This window comes from Amia ocellicauda, chromosome 5 (genome assembly GCF_036373705.1).
Source record: "Amia ocellicauda isolate fAmiCal2 chromosome 5, fAmiCal2.hap1, whole genome shotgun sequence".
Lineage (NCBI taxonomy): Eukaryota > Metazoa > Chordata > Actinopteri > Amiiformes > Amiidae > Amia > Amia ocellicauda.
The window spans coordinates 39,627,522-39,641,349 of NC_089854.1; the positions used below are offsets into that span (position 1 = coordinate 39,627,522).

General features: G+C 37.0%; 1 protein-coding gene across 6 annotated transcripts in view; it reads left to right on the forward strand.

Moving 5' to 3' along the window:
* Positions 1–13,828, forward strand: part of LOC136750244 (suppressor of tumorigenicity 7 protein homolog) — a 56,713-nt gene that overhangs the window by 20,355 nt on the left and 22,530 nt on the right. For 4 of the 6 annotated variants that reach the window (XM_066705154.1, XM_066705150.1, XM_066705151.1 and 1 more), the window contains one exon: positions 114–149. The exons of the other annotated variants lie outside the window; for them this stretch is intronic. In XM_066705154.1, coding sequence (XP_066561251.1) covers positions 114–149 — 36 coding nt within the window. The remainder of the gene's footprint in view (positions 1–113; positions 150–13,828) is intronic. 6 annotated transcript variants of the gene reach the window in all.

Consider the following 13,828-nt stretch of genomic DNA (forward strand, 5'->3'; position numbering starts at 1 on the left):
AGCATCTGGCAGCCACCGAGCCTGGGCTGCATTGTCTGCTTTAATGACCCCTGCTGTGTAGCTGCCTCATCTCCCCCTTTTTTTTTTTTTTTTCTTCCCTCTCTCCACCACAGCATCTGGGCCAGCCATGTTCGGAACAGAATCGTCATGTAAGTACTGAATCTCTGCTCACTAGTTGTGTCTGGGAAGTGTGTTGGTTTTCATTTCATTTTATTTTTACTCCTTTTTTTTTTTTCTTTGCTTTTTTCCCTTTTTGACCATGCTTCCTTATGACAGATTGTTCTGCAAGCTCTGGGCCCTACCATTTTGCACAAAGAGCCAATGATGCTACTGAGCAATGCAAAAAAATATATAATTGTGCAGATTCCCCCTATACCAGACAGTCAATCTGACAGTCTGTCCTGGCTTTCTGTATTTATCCAGCTTTGCCCATGCTTCTCTTGTGCTCGCTCTCTCTCTCTCTCTCTCTCTCTCTCTCTCTCTCTCTCTTTTTTTTTTTTCTTTTCTCTCCCCTAAGCCAAATAACATAAAATGGCTTTAGAGGTTTGTCAATAGCATGAGCTCTTTGTTTGCTCTGGAAGCTGTGTTATGAGATGCTTCCCTGTGTTCATAGATGCATCATGTTTTCATCATAATGTAGCCTGATTTGCCTTTTTCGTGCAGACTATTCTAGTCTCAAAAGTGAGTGACTTTATCGTGAGAGTGGGATTTGCATAGAGATGTTATTTATTAAATACAATTTCTGGAAATTATTTTGGCTCCCCATTTTCAGATAGTCTCTGCTCTTGCAGCAAAAGCTCCAGGAAAAAAAAACACTTCACTGGTCACAATCTCTTAAGGCTGTTTAACACAAAGAGCCTCCTACTGACAGCAGGGATGATAGTAATTGTATTTATTTTGTTCTAATACTGTCAGGATTTGAAAAATTGTATTTTAAAGTAGCATACCTACAGCTGCTTTTCCTAGCTAGTAAAGATACTTAAGCATGTTGTGTCTATCTTTGTATTGTTAATTTAGAAGAAAGGTCCTGTAGAAGTGAAATGTTGACAGCGTCTTGTTTGTGAGAGTTGCTTTATTACTGTAAGCAGCTGCTAAAAGAAACTGTTCTCTGGAATGAAATCTGATCAGCAAAACCTAGTAATGAATTTTCTTTGTCGGTAAATTGCATAAATTACGTCCCATTTTGGTTTTAAATCAAACCACATTTTGAGCCTAAAGATACTTTTTTTTTTTTTTTTAAGAAACTTATTAGAATTCATATTTTATTATCATTTAACTTAAGTGCAGGCAGTTTTATTAATTATGAAATATTTCAAAAGGACAGCTTTTAGCATACATTTTTTTCTGTTTCTGGTGAACCATGTGCTTGAATACAGCACAGAAGTTTGCATGGGTCTACTTATTATGAAATGTTTCTCTGCCTTATTAAGTAAATCTTAAGTTCATGCTTAAGATTTAAAGCATTTAAATTGTTTAAATCATTTTTAAATAGTTTTGCTGTGACTACTGGTTAAAAACATTATTTTACTTTGTTCATGCAGTGACCAAAATTTGACATTTGTCTACCGTTATGATTTAAAAACTACTTCTTCAATGTGAATGACCGTATTTAAAGGACATAATTGTTTGTTTTCCTACTTTCCTGCTATCTGTTCTCTAGTCTTTTGTTCTGTATATGACATATACAGGAACCCATTCTTAGCTCTATTTTAGCACATGCTAAACACAGGAAAGATTCTGAGGTCCTGAAGACACTGGTAAGAAGTTGTTTGGGAAGCCCTAGTTTATTTTCAGTTGCATATGGCAGTCTCAAGAAGCTTTTCATATTTGTCACAGAAATTTTCCACGTGCTTGTGTTTCTTTTCTTTTTTTGGAACAGGGAATAAAGTTTGCTGTCCTCACCTTTATCCATTGACATATTAATGAAGACAGACCTGAGCTAAAGAACAGCAGCCTGATTTGATTACTATATTGAAGTGTCTCCTCAAAAAAAGCATTTTTATTTTGCAAGGGATGTGTGGCTCAGAAATTGAATGCGTATTTAGTGTCCATCTGCAGAAGCTTGCTTAGATCATATTTACTCGTCCATTCCCACAGAAAATTGTGAACAAATGTATGAATATTTAGATACTATAATGCACAATTTTAGTTTGTTTGAATTTGTTATGACTGTTAACTCTTTTATTACTCATTGTGCAATTAAAGTGTTTTTTCTATCAATAGATTGCAAACAAAAAGGATAAGGGCATCACGGCAAAAGAACTAGATTCTTCTTCGGATTAGATTTCATAGCGAGCACATATTTGTGTGATCCCATATTATTTCTCACATTCCAGCCACTTACTTGCGAATCAGTCTCACGTTGAAGTTTTAATTGATTAAATTGGAGCACTATCACAGTTTTAAGAATCTAAAGAAGAGGCCCACACAGTATTTTCCCTGCTACTTACTATTGCAGGTCTGTCATGGAGAACTGTGTTTAGAAAGTTTGTGATTGGTGGGTGGGTTAAAGTTCTGCATTGGGCCAAGCATAGATCCCCATGTTTGGTTATCTGTTGTAAATGGGCAAAGACACAACTCTTCTACACCACCTCTTCATTACCACTCACTGGGAATTCATTAATTTGGATGGCTCACTTAATAACCAGTCTTTCTGGAAGTATAGCCCCGAATAACAGTTTAAAACTATTTTTCTGTGCTGGACCTTTACCCAGACTATAGAACAAGATGCTGGCTTTTGGAAACCAAGGTAGATGCTCCTGTGCCCTGGAGGCATTTGAAGTAAAAGCTTGTCACTGTTGCAGTAGGGAGCATAATTAATTAATCGTGAGCTACCACAGGGTTTGCTATCTCTCTGGAAATTAAATTGGACTTTGCTGCTGCTGCCATACTCTCATGCTGAAGAGACGAACTATAAGAATTTACTTGAATTCGAAGAGTATTTGTGTTCAAGACATTGCTAGGTTTAATAGCACTCAGTCTTGTTTTTCTTAGTACACTCATCTGAGAAAGATGTACAGTTTATTATTTTTGTGTAAAAGAAAGAACAAACATTTAATTTAAAAATCTGTTCTGGGTGCATGAAAATGAGTAAATAACTTGAATGTAAAATTACTAGTGGAACAGTAGTATAAGGCACCTCAGGCCTCTGCTGGCACTGAATAAGCTTGTGTGTTTGATGTCCACATCAGTGGTCACAGATTGAAACCTGAGGTAGCACAGCTGGGGTATCAAATTGGTTTTCGAGAGTAAAACTATGGACTGGTTTGCTGTTCCAATAGGCAACTTATTTCTTGATGAATTCTTACACATCTAGAAGACTTCTGTATCATTCACTATCTTCACAGAAAAAGCCCAGTATTAGTTCTATATAATCCTTTTGCTTTCATATTGCTGTGTAATTCAGCGACTGTTGCCCAATGGAGAGCTTTTTCAACCATTGGTTTTCTTTTTTTCAGGAAATACAAACAGTGACATTTTAGGGCCAATGGCAACTTTTAATTGTTAAATTTCTCCAATAAATAATTCTGCAGTGGTGGAAGGCAAGGAAAGAGTGGCGTTTGTAAGATTTCAGACTCCGTAGTCTCCAGTCACATTTTTACATCAAGATGTTTTTCAAGGGTGTTTTGAATAGCTGGCATATGTGGTACCAAGGCCCATATGACTTGAACATTATGCTTAGTGCTTTTTGCAACTTCATTCATTCACCATCATCATATGGTTATAAATACAGTCAGACAGGAATATGCAGGGTATAATTTTCCACATCCCACTTACATTTTTCCATTAAGATTTGTTCCCTCACTGGCTCTGGATAGTGTTCAAACTCTTCCAGGAGGAGCAGGCTAATGACCAGCTTTCCTTCTTGAGTTTTCAGCTGCACCATTTTAAGAATTCTGCATTTTAAATCAGAAACCAGAAGTGGTGCTCCAAGATTGCAGAACAGTGGTGATGAGAGTAAAATAGTCTGATGTCTAACCCTTTAATGCAGCTGTATTTATTTAGTTCTCATGGGTAAGTCACAGGTAAAAGTCGAGTTTTAATGAATGACTCGTTCATTAGAGATTGTACCAAAAAATAACACTAAGGTTTCAAACATTGCAAAACTTGTCATAATTTAGCTATTTAAAAGTAATCTTTGCCTTGTGTTGAAAATGTGCATGCATGCTTTACATTTTATTTAAAACACTCTGTATAGAAATATGTATTGTAACACAATTTGTAAATTTGGTTGACAGTCTCAACCTGTCAAGTAAGCTTGTTGAGAAATAGCACTTTAATATGCTTTCATTTTCAAGAACAGTTATGAGGAGTTGAGGAAGCATTAATTGAGATGCCAAGATAAGAATGATCTTCACAAAGAGATCACATTTTATGTTTCCTTAACCTTATCTTCTCCGAGACGTGTGTGGTTTGTTTAGTACAAATGGCAGTTTGATAAACCCGGTGATGCTTTTCTTGGTTAGGCCTGACAGGGACCAGCTGTTTCTGTTTCCTTGGTTACGTGATTGTCAGAGCTGCAAAATGGTACTGTATTAAGCTCCTCTAGTAAGTGCTGACTCCAGATATTTTTGTTACATCGCATATATATATATACACTCACCTAAAGGATTATTAGGAACACCATACTAATACTGTGTTTGACCCCCTTTCGCCTTCAGAACTGCCTTAATTCTACGTGGCATTGATTCAACAAGGTGCTGAAAGCATTCTTTAGAAATGTTGGCCCATATTGATAGGATAGCATCTTGCAGTTGATGGAGATTTGTGGGATGCACATCCAGGGCACGAAGCTCCCGTTCCACCACATCCCAAAGATGCTCTATTGGGTTGAGATCTGGTGACTGTGGGGGCCAGTTTAGTACAGTGAACTCATTGTCATGTTCAAGAAACCAATTTGAAATGATTCGACCTTTGTGACATGGTGCATTATCCTGCTGGAAGTAGCCATCAGAGGATGGGTACATGGTGGTCATAAAGGGATGGACATGGTCAGAAACAATGCTCAGGTAGGCCGTGGCATTTAAACGATGCCCAATTGGCACTAAGGGGCCTAAAGTGTGCCAAGAAAACATCCCCCACACCATTACACCACCACCACCAGCCTGCACAGTGGTAACAAGGCATGATGGATCCATGTTCTCATTCTGTTTACGCCAAATTCTGACTCTGAATCTGACTGTCTCAACAGAAATCGAGACTCATCAGACCAGGCAACATTTTTCCAGTCTTCAACTGTCCAATTTTGGTGAGCTTGTGCAAACTGTAGCCTCTTTTTCCTATTTGTAGTGGAGATGAGTGGTACCCGGTGGGGTCTTCTGCTGTTGTAGCCCATCCGCCTCAAGGTTGTACGTGTTGTGGCTTCACAAATGCTTTGCTGCATACTCAGACCGGCCCGTCTGGCACCAACAACCATGCCACGCTCAAAATTGCTTAAATCACCTTTCTTTCCCATTCAGACATTCAGTTTGGAGTTCAGGAGATTGTCTTGACCAGGACCACACCCCTAAATGCATTGAAGCAACTGCCATGTGATTGGTTGGTTAGATAATTGCATTAATGAGAAATTGAACAGGTGTTCCTAATAATCCTTTAGGTGAGTGTATATATATATATATATATATATATATAATGATTTCTACATAATCACTTTATTCCTTTTACATTTGAATAAAGATTATATGCTTTTGATCAAAATTACTGTCTTAGAAATGTAATGGATTTTATATTCTATCTGATTAAGTAAATTATGAATTTGGGTATCTGTTATTATATTTTATTCAATGGCTTATTACCAAAGATCCTTTGTTTCATTAATTTAAATTAATCCGACAGTCTATTAAAGAAACTATATGTCTACCTGTAAATTTCACAATTAAATATTGCTACATCATATCTGTTTGTTGAAGAAACGTGTTTGTTGATCCAAGTTTCTGTGATTCACTACAAGATTAATCATTACTGTAGGATTAAAATATTGCTTTAGCCGCTGTTCTGCTATAGAACTGCTAAAGATCTTAGTTTAACCTCAAAGGCAGGTAACCTGTTTTGCATTGGATATTTTCAATGGTGTCACTCCTGCCTCTTGACTCTCATACAGAAACTACAGGGTTGAAATCCTGGAATAAAGCAGAAAGTCAATAAAATGCAAAAAAAGCGACATCGCAGGAAAATGTATGAACATGTCAAGACAGCATTCACAATATGCCCATTTCCAATCTCTCTATTCAAATGAAAGATTAAACTTTAAGTAGTAGTTTTACTGTTAAACAAATAGAATATACAAAGTAGGATTATTCGCATTAAAAGTATACAGAACTGCTGTATTTTCCTCACAAACATTCATTTATGTGTATTAAGTAAATTATTTGGTCTGTGTGTACAATTGTGGGTAATTTATATTGGGCATAAATGCTAACAATGTATCTGTAGTGGATAAAATGTATGTTCAAGCAATATTCAGCCTTGTTTTATAGGTCAAGGCAACTGAAATTGCTTAAAATTGTCATGACGTTCAATATTTAATGTTTTTGGAAAAAATACAATATTTGCTGATACAAAGCTTGCCATGAACTGATGTGATGACCGATGTTTTGCGGTGTGTCATAGTTTTAGATTTCTAACAATGTCTGTATGTGATCTTCTAGATGTTTTGTCTTAAAAGTGTAGTAGGGCCTGCATGAATATTGCAGTCTGTACAAGAGGATGTAGTACTGTGTTTTCATGTCAGGCTCATTCAGTGGATTCTCCTTTAAGGCATTTTTCTTTTTTCTTTTTTCTGGTCTTGTCATGCAGTTTAAGATTACATTTATTACATTGGATTTGATTGCCCTAACTGTTCTGTTATTAGCAACAACTAGTAATAAGTGTCTTGTAATTTACTGTTTGTGCTGGTGGATTATTCTTCCAACTGATTAGATGAAAACATGAATGCACATTTCTCTTGTAGCAGGAATATGGATAGCAGATTGCTATTCTCTCTTAACAATTTTGAATTTGTGTAAAGTTTAATAGTGATTTTCCTAATAATGGTGCAACTTGTATAGATGGCAAATTATAAAAAGGATACTAATAGGCTGTGACTCTCTGTGCAGTGGAGCGTAGTCAGTAGAACAGAAGAAAATAGATCAATTGAATTAAACGGCTAACCAAGAGAGAACAAGAAATGGTGTTTTGGGCTTTTCAAATCAAAACTGAGGAAATGTTAGGTGTATTGTGAACCCAGGAATGATAGGCATGTAGTTATGCACAATTTATTAAACCATGGAGGATTATAGCAGAGTTCAACAGGAATTTATCAAATATCAAATGCTTCCTAAGGTGTTCATGTTCATATTTCTTCCCATCAAAGTTTGTAAGTTTGTGTGCTGATAAGGATAAGACAACTTAAAAGGTATTTTGAGGAGATGGCTGTGTAGGATTGCTCTGGGATGATGTATGGTCAATACAGAGGCCATGAATTTCAAATTGTCCTTTAAGCCATAGAATTTGCCCTGTAAATTTAAGTCAAAGTGGATGGTAATGATGTAATCCCCTCAACTTGTCTTAATAGTCAATTAGGTGCATCCTGGGAAAGATTCAATGGGACCAGGCCTCTACATGTAAAAATACTACTACTACATATTGCATTTTTTCCTTTTTATTCCTTCCCAATTTGAAGTAACAGTTGTTCCTCAATTGTGACAGGCCCTGGATTACATGAGAGCTGAAGACATACTCTAAGCATCCTTTGAAATATGGCCTTCTGCTTTTCCTCACACTTACTAAGCTCACAGGGGTCTCCTTTGTGCAGTAGGCTGAGGAAACCCTGGCCCACTTAAAAAAAACAGCTGTGTGTCACCCCTTTGAAAATCCCTATAACAGTTGGCTGTGACTGTGCCCAGATTTCATCCAGCAATGCCTGGTCTATAGGCCCCAACCTGCATCCTAACTAGGGAAGACTGTAACTGCTTGAGCTGAATTTCACTGCTGACAGTTTTACATGCCAAGATAAAAATCATCTGTTTGTCCTTTTTGTTTTAGAGAAACTTTCTAATTATTATTCCAAACAATATTATATATTAGATGCTACTAGTTCTAGTCCATTGTTCATTCTTACACATCACTTTTAAGGAACTGTTTGCATTGGAGAGACTGAATATTTGATGCTACTGTTTTATTGGCAGAGTTACACTCTACGCAAGTAAACAAATATATATAGTTAAATCAAGTCATATCATCTCCTGTAGTCGAGTGTCCTAACATTTCCTCACATTGCTTTACTGCATAGAAAAAACATGAATGTGTTTTATTTGCAAGATAGATATATTAATAACCTGGTATGTAACTGTGCCCAAGCTGGTAGAGTATTTGTAGGAATTTACGTCTGTTTCTAATACAGACTAATCCGTTTATTCATCTGTGAAATTCAGGGTTTTAAGTAGCTGAAAAGTACCTGCTCAAGTTAAACACTGCTGCTCTATAAAGAAGGCTCAGGCTGAGAGAAGCTCTTCAGCACTGTGCAGAAAGATCGAATACTATTGTCCATTTTAACCATCTTGATTAGGAAAACTCTGCTTTTTTTTTTTTTTTTTTTTTAGACCTAAAACCATTCATGCAAGTATATCATCTATCAGTGAACCACACAATATGTTCTTGCAGAAGGGTCAGGGAATTTTTGGTATTGTACAATTTGTGCCTTTTTAGTAAAAACATTTCCTTTCTTCGTTTGCTAGTTTAGTCAGAATCAGGTTACCTCATAATAAGGTAATTATTATTGTTATTTTTTCATTGCCCAGTGTGGGTTTGCCCATGAATTGTTAGCAGTTCCCCCTGCTAGGGCAAATCATTTTCTGAAGGAAAAGACAGCAGGGGCAGAGATCCAAGGCATCCAGCTCACAGGGAGAACACATCAGCTGGGCTATTGAACTAGCTGACGATCGCTCAGATACGGTTGTCATTTCAATGTCATAAACTCAAGCCAGTGGTCTGGTATTTAAACACTGATCTAGCAGAAGCACGCCTGCCGAGAAGAGTAAGTGAGTCAAGCTAACCCTCTTCTCCTTGTTATGGGAATGGAAGGTCAGTGAAGGCAGGTCTGGTCACAGAGAGAGTAGGTAGTAGAGGCGATCAACCCTGAAAAATACTTTCTAATGAGTTTACACTTCTGTTTTGATGTGTAGTTGGCTTCTGTTTTTGGCATTCATGTGGTATCTTCTACATGATGATGTAAAAGCTATGACAGCCTGGTCTAATATTCATCCCCTAACACCTGAACTGTTCCAAATATAGGTTTATCTTCACATTTGTATTGGAAGGAAAAACTGAAATGCAGAATGACTTTGTGGTACTGAATGATTTATTCATTTTTTTTCTTTCTTTCTCACTAAACATTTCAAGCCCTCAGAACATGTCATTCTTTTCAAACCCTATCGATTTTCATTAGTACAATAAAAGACCAACGAAAAAACATTCCTCAGAAAATCAACTGGGAATTCAGTCGGTGTTGCCTGATTTAAATAAACTTCAGGAATATGAACAATGTGTTTAGCACAATAAAAACTTCCTGTTTTTCCTAATTTAAGAGCTGTTAATGAGCACTCTTTCAAAATTACAGCTTCGCCTCAAATATGAACGTTCTCCTGTCAGGAAATAATTACAATCTATTGGTTAAGCCTGAAAATGTTAATTCACTTGGTCTGAAAATGTAATTGATTCAAATTTGTTTAGGATGACAAGTGAGTGAGTGGTCTCCTTTAGTAGAATCCAAAATTGAACTGCCGTACTTATATATTTTGTCAATATAATGGAGGTTTCTAGTCATGCAATGTATTTTCACAAAACACAAGATTACCAATCAATAGATAAGGTAAAGTTTATTAAATCTATGGGATTTGAAGTGACTGAACAAGCTCCGAAACCGTAAACAAAACTGTTCAGAAATGTTGCAATTATCTTGCATTCGACATCCGTGGTCAAAGCAATGCTGCTGAAAAAGCTGCATGATGGACAGCCCAGGGAGGAAGTCAGATGATCTGATACCAGAGATCATTAGGTTCCCTCAAGCCACACAAAAAAGGTTGTTGTTTAGTATGTAATAGTTGATGTCTGTGAAACTGCTCTGACCATGCAAACATTTTAGCAATTATCTTATGTCAACACTACCGTTCTTCCTGTGTACTGACAGTGTAGAGATGGTAACTCAGTCTCCATTAAAAGAACTCTTCCAGAGAGCAGGGTGTGGACAGGCTGGTCTTGAATCCAGCCTATGCCATTGCCAGCTTTGACTGGGGCCAATGCACAGTTGGCCGAGCCAATGCCAGTGCAGGGTGTTGTAGGTGACAACTGGGGAAATCTGTGCTCTCCACACACGAGCGACTCCTGTGACTGCTTAGGTGCTTGTGGATTCAGGATGTAAGCTGTTCCATCTGCATCAAATCCTACAATTGGTGTGATGGAAGGAGTGTAGGCATTCTGCAGAAGGCTTGCAGTGTGAGGAAAATAAGTGTGGAAGGTTTTGAGCATTTGTCCAGTAGTTGGCAAATCCAAATATCCATTCAATATTTGTATAAAAGGTATGTTAGGTTATCATTGTACAGGCTAGTTAGAAGATAGTTCAGATTGTCTTATAAAAATATAAATTCTGTGATCTGTTCAGTGATCGCCCGATTAGGTACGTTTGGGTGAGAAACATAATTTGCAATGCACTCATCCACTATAAATATGATCTTGTGTATTTCTTTCAAAAGTATTTATAGTATTTATGATATCACTAGTGTATGTGGTTTATACATTTTATTTATACATAAGGCTGTCCAAAAGACTTGGTCGTTTTGCAATGTTGCGGTTATGAAAATGAAAATGGTACTCAAATATCCAAATTGATGTACAGTATAGCGAGATATAGTGAAAGTGAATATTCTGCCCCAATACATGAAAAACACTGAAATTCCTATGGGACCCTTTCAGCAATGATCTCTTGTGGAAAAAGTGTTCCACTTTGTTTTTTTTAAATCTGATTTTTCTGAAGAATAAGCATATAAGTTATTCAGACTTTATCAAAATTGTCAGTACTTTAAATTAAGGTCACACTTTTTAATTTAATTATAACATTTAATAATTCATATACTCATCATTTAAATGTTAGTGTAGGTAATTTGACTATATTGCCGAGTGTATTTGTATGTATTCCCTAAGGTTGTTGTAACTCATACCTCCTCCCTCATTGCATCAGATAAACTAGGTAGTATAACAGAGAGTCACAGACTGTGTGATACACGCAGCTGCTAAATGAAGCCAAATCTAAAGGTCCTGAGAAAGGTTAGTAAGCAAATGTTTTTTTTGTTTAAGTAAATTTGAGTGAGTAGATTTGTTTAAAACTGTTTAAAAACATCTGAAATGTATATAGTCAAACAGCAACCCCCAGAGCAGGTGGTCATGTGTGTGCTTGTGTGTTCTGTATGGGCTAGATAAATAATCACAGGAGAAGGGTTTTGCTGTTATTGGTCTTTTACTCAGGGATATCGTGTGTACTCAGGACAAATGCTCATCTCGGTGTATTAGCCTTCTTGCGGTTAATTTAGGCTCAGAGCCAGCAACTTTAATGTGCTCCCAATAAACATGTTCTAAGCTAAATGTTACTGTACTGATTAAGCAGATGCATAGAGACCCCCCAAAAAAGATTTTTTTGTGAAAACGTCAAACTCTCAATAGTGCTCTTTACATTTTCCTGAAGGGCAGATGAGTACTTATGTTCTCATGTTCTCCTGATCCTTTTGCTGTTTTGTAAGATGAGTTGATACAAGACCCAGGGTTCGCACAGGAGCAGACTGAGTCACAGAGAATCATCACATGTATGCATTAATGGCAAAAGTGCTACTGTTGCAAAACCAATCCAGACAACCTTCGGGGGTCACCAGTGCTGGGCGGTAAGGTGAAATAGTGAATCGGCAATTCTACAATAGGAAAATACAAATGGTTGAATTAAGTTAGTTCTCCAGTACAGTATTATCTGATTTTTTTTGTGTGTATCTGTCTAGAACTCCACTTCCTAATTTGTTATTGAAATAGTGAAGCACTTTGTAATACAGTGCATGGTAAGTCAAAGTAACAAAACAGTATAGAAATCAGTGCTATTATTAATGTTAAGAATATTTGTTATTTATCTTCTGAAGTCATGGAAATACCAAAGCCTATTTTTCTTCTACCTCTTGGGTTAACTCTTGAGTCAGAAATCGAAATATATATTTTAATTATGACTCATAGGATTTATTTGTACAGCTACTATTTATATTTTTATAAACCATTTAGCCTGTTTGTTTAATGATTATTATTTCATACAAGAGTGTGTGTGTGTGTGTGTGTTGGGGGGGGGGGGGGGGGGCGGTTGAGGTGATTTTAATGGCTTAAACGTATTGGATATTAAAGCTCAGATCCAATATTATTATTTTCTGGATCAGAGAAAGGTTGATATTGATTGTAGAACTGGCCTATAGAGGAGTCTATAGAGCATCTCTCAACTGTAATGGTGTAGAAGCTGAGCTCGGCCGATCTGATGCCAATCTGTTCTAGGAAGTTAGAGGTTGCTGTATTACAGCACAGAGACTTGCATGCTGCCTGTCATCAGCTTTAGAGAGCCTCCAAACTGCTGAGCACAGTGCTACTTCAGCACAAGCATGAGAAAGCAACCCCCTTGCCTTGCATCAGATATTTGCAACCTTTAAAGTTGTTTGTGCTGTCTGAGCTGTGCATATGACCTACCCTCCCACTGTGAATACTGTGGAAACATGCCTAGGATTTGCAGTGGGGAGTCGAGTGCTGCATAAAGGCCTTAAACATGGTTATGCCACATGAAATGCTGACCACATACATGCATTAGCTTTAAGTGTCAATACTTACTGAAGCTGTTCGGAGTTGAATAGGTTCAGTATCATCCAATTTAAAACTCAAAATGTAGAAGATTTGAACTTCCTGTTCTAGAAATAGCTACAACTTTGTGTTTATCAATGCAGGGACCCACTCTGCACTAGTGTTTCTCCTTGGAGAGCAGCTGTGCCTAAAATGTAATATATAGCCCACTCTGAAATTTGCTTTGCATTTTGTATGAGTCTATGCAAAATCATTAGGGTTCCTTGCATTTCCACAAGGGTTTAAATGGACATGTTAGTGAAATGCTATACCTGTTACATCTAAACATTTTATTTTTTCTGTCCTGGTGTATCTGGTTCCCTTTGATGTTTTATCTCTGCGTCCCGAAGTGCCTTGTGCTGATTTTCCCCATCTAATCCCTGAGTGAAAGTAAACGGATGGAGGATGACACAAACACAGCTACTAACACAGGATTACACTTTGCCATGAGACTGTCTGATGTAGTCTGAAACAACTTTCCTTATTCTTATGCTTTTTCTTATAGATTTTTACACTTTGTATAGTACTACTTCAACAATTAAGATAATCTCAATAAGAAATTTGCCCACTAGAAAGATTAATTTACTTTGAGTCACATCACAGCTTTAGAAACCTGCAATTCTCCCTCCACAGCTGTACAATCTCCATTAACAAGCAAGTTTCACAGTTTAATTGAAGATTACATTTTTTAAATGTATCCCTATGGTGCTAAAGCAGTTAATGCTATAATTTAACCCCTTATACATCCAGCTAAAATCCCCTGTGACTGTAGTAATGGCAGAAGCCATCAATCACTGGGTGTTTTGGTCCATAAGTGTCATACAAAAAATATTAGAAACAAATGGCAACTATGACTTTCTTGAATTGTGTTTACTGTATTAACATAAGAATTTTTGGTGTAACTGATTTGAAATATTTTCTCCCCCTTTTCTTTTCCTTTGGT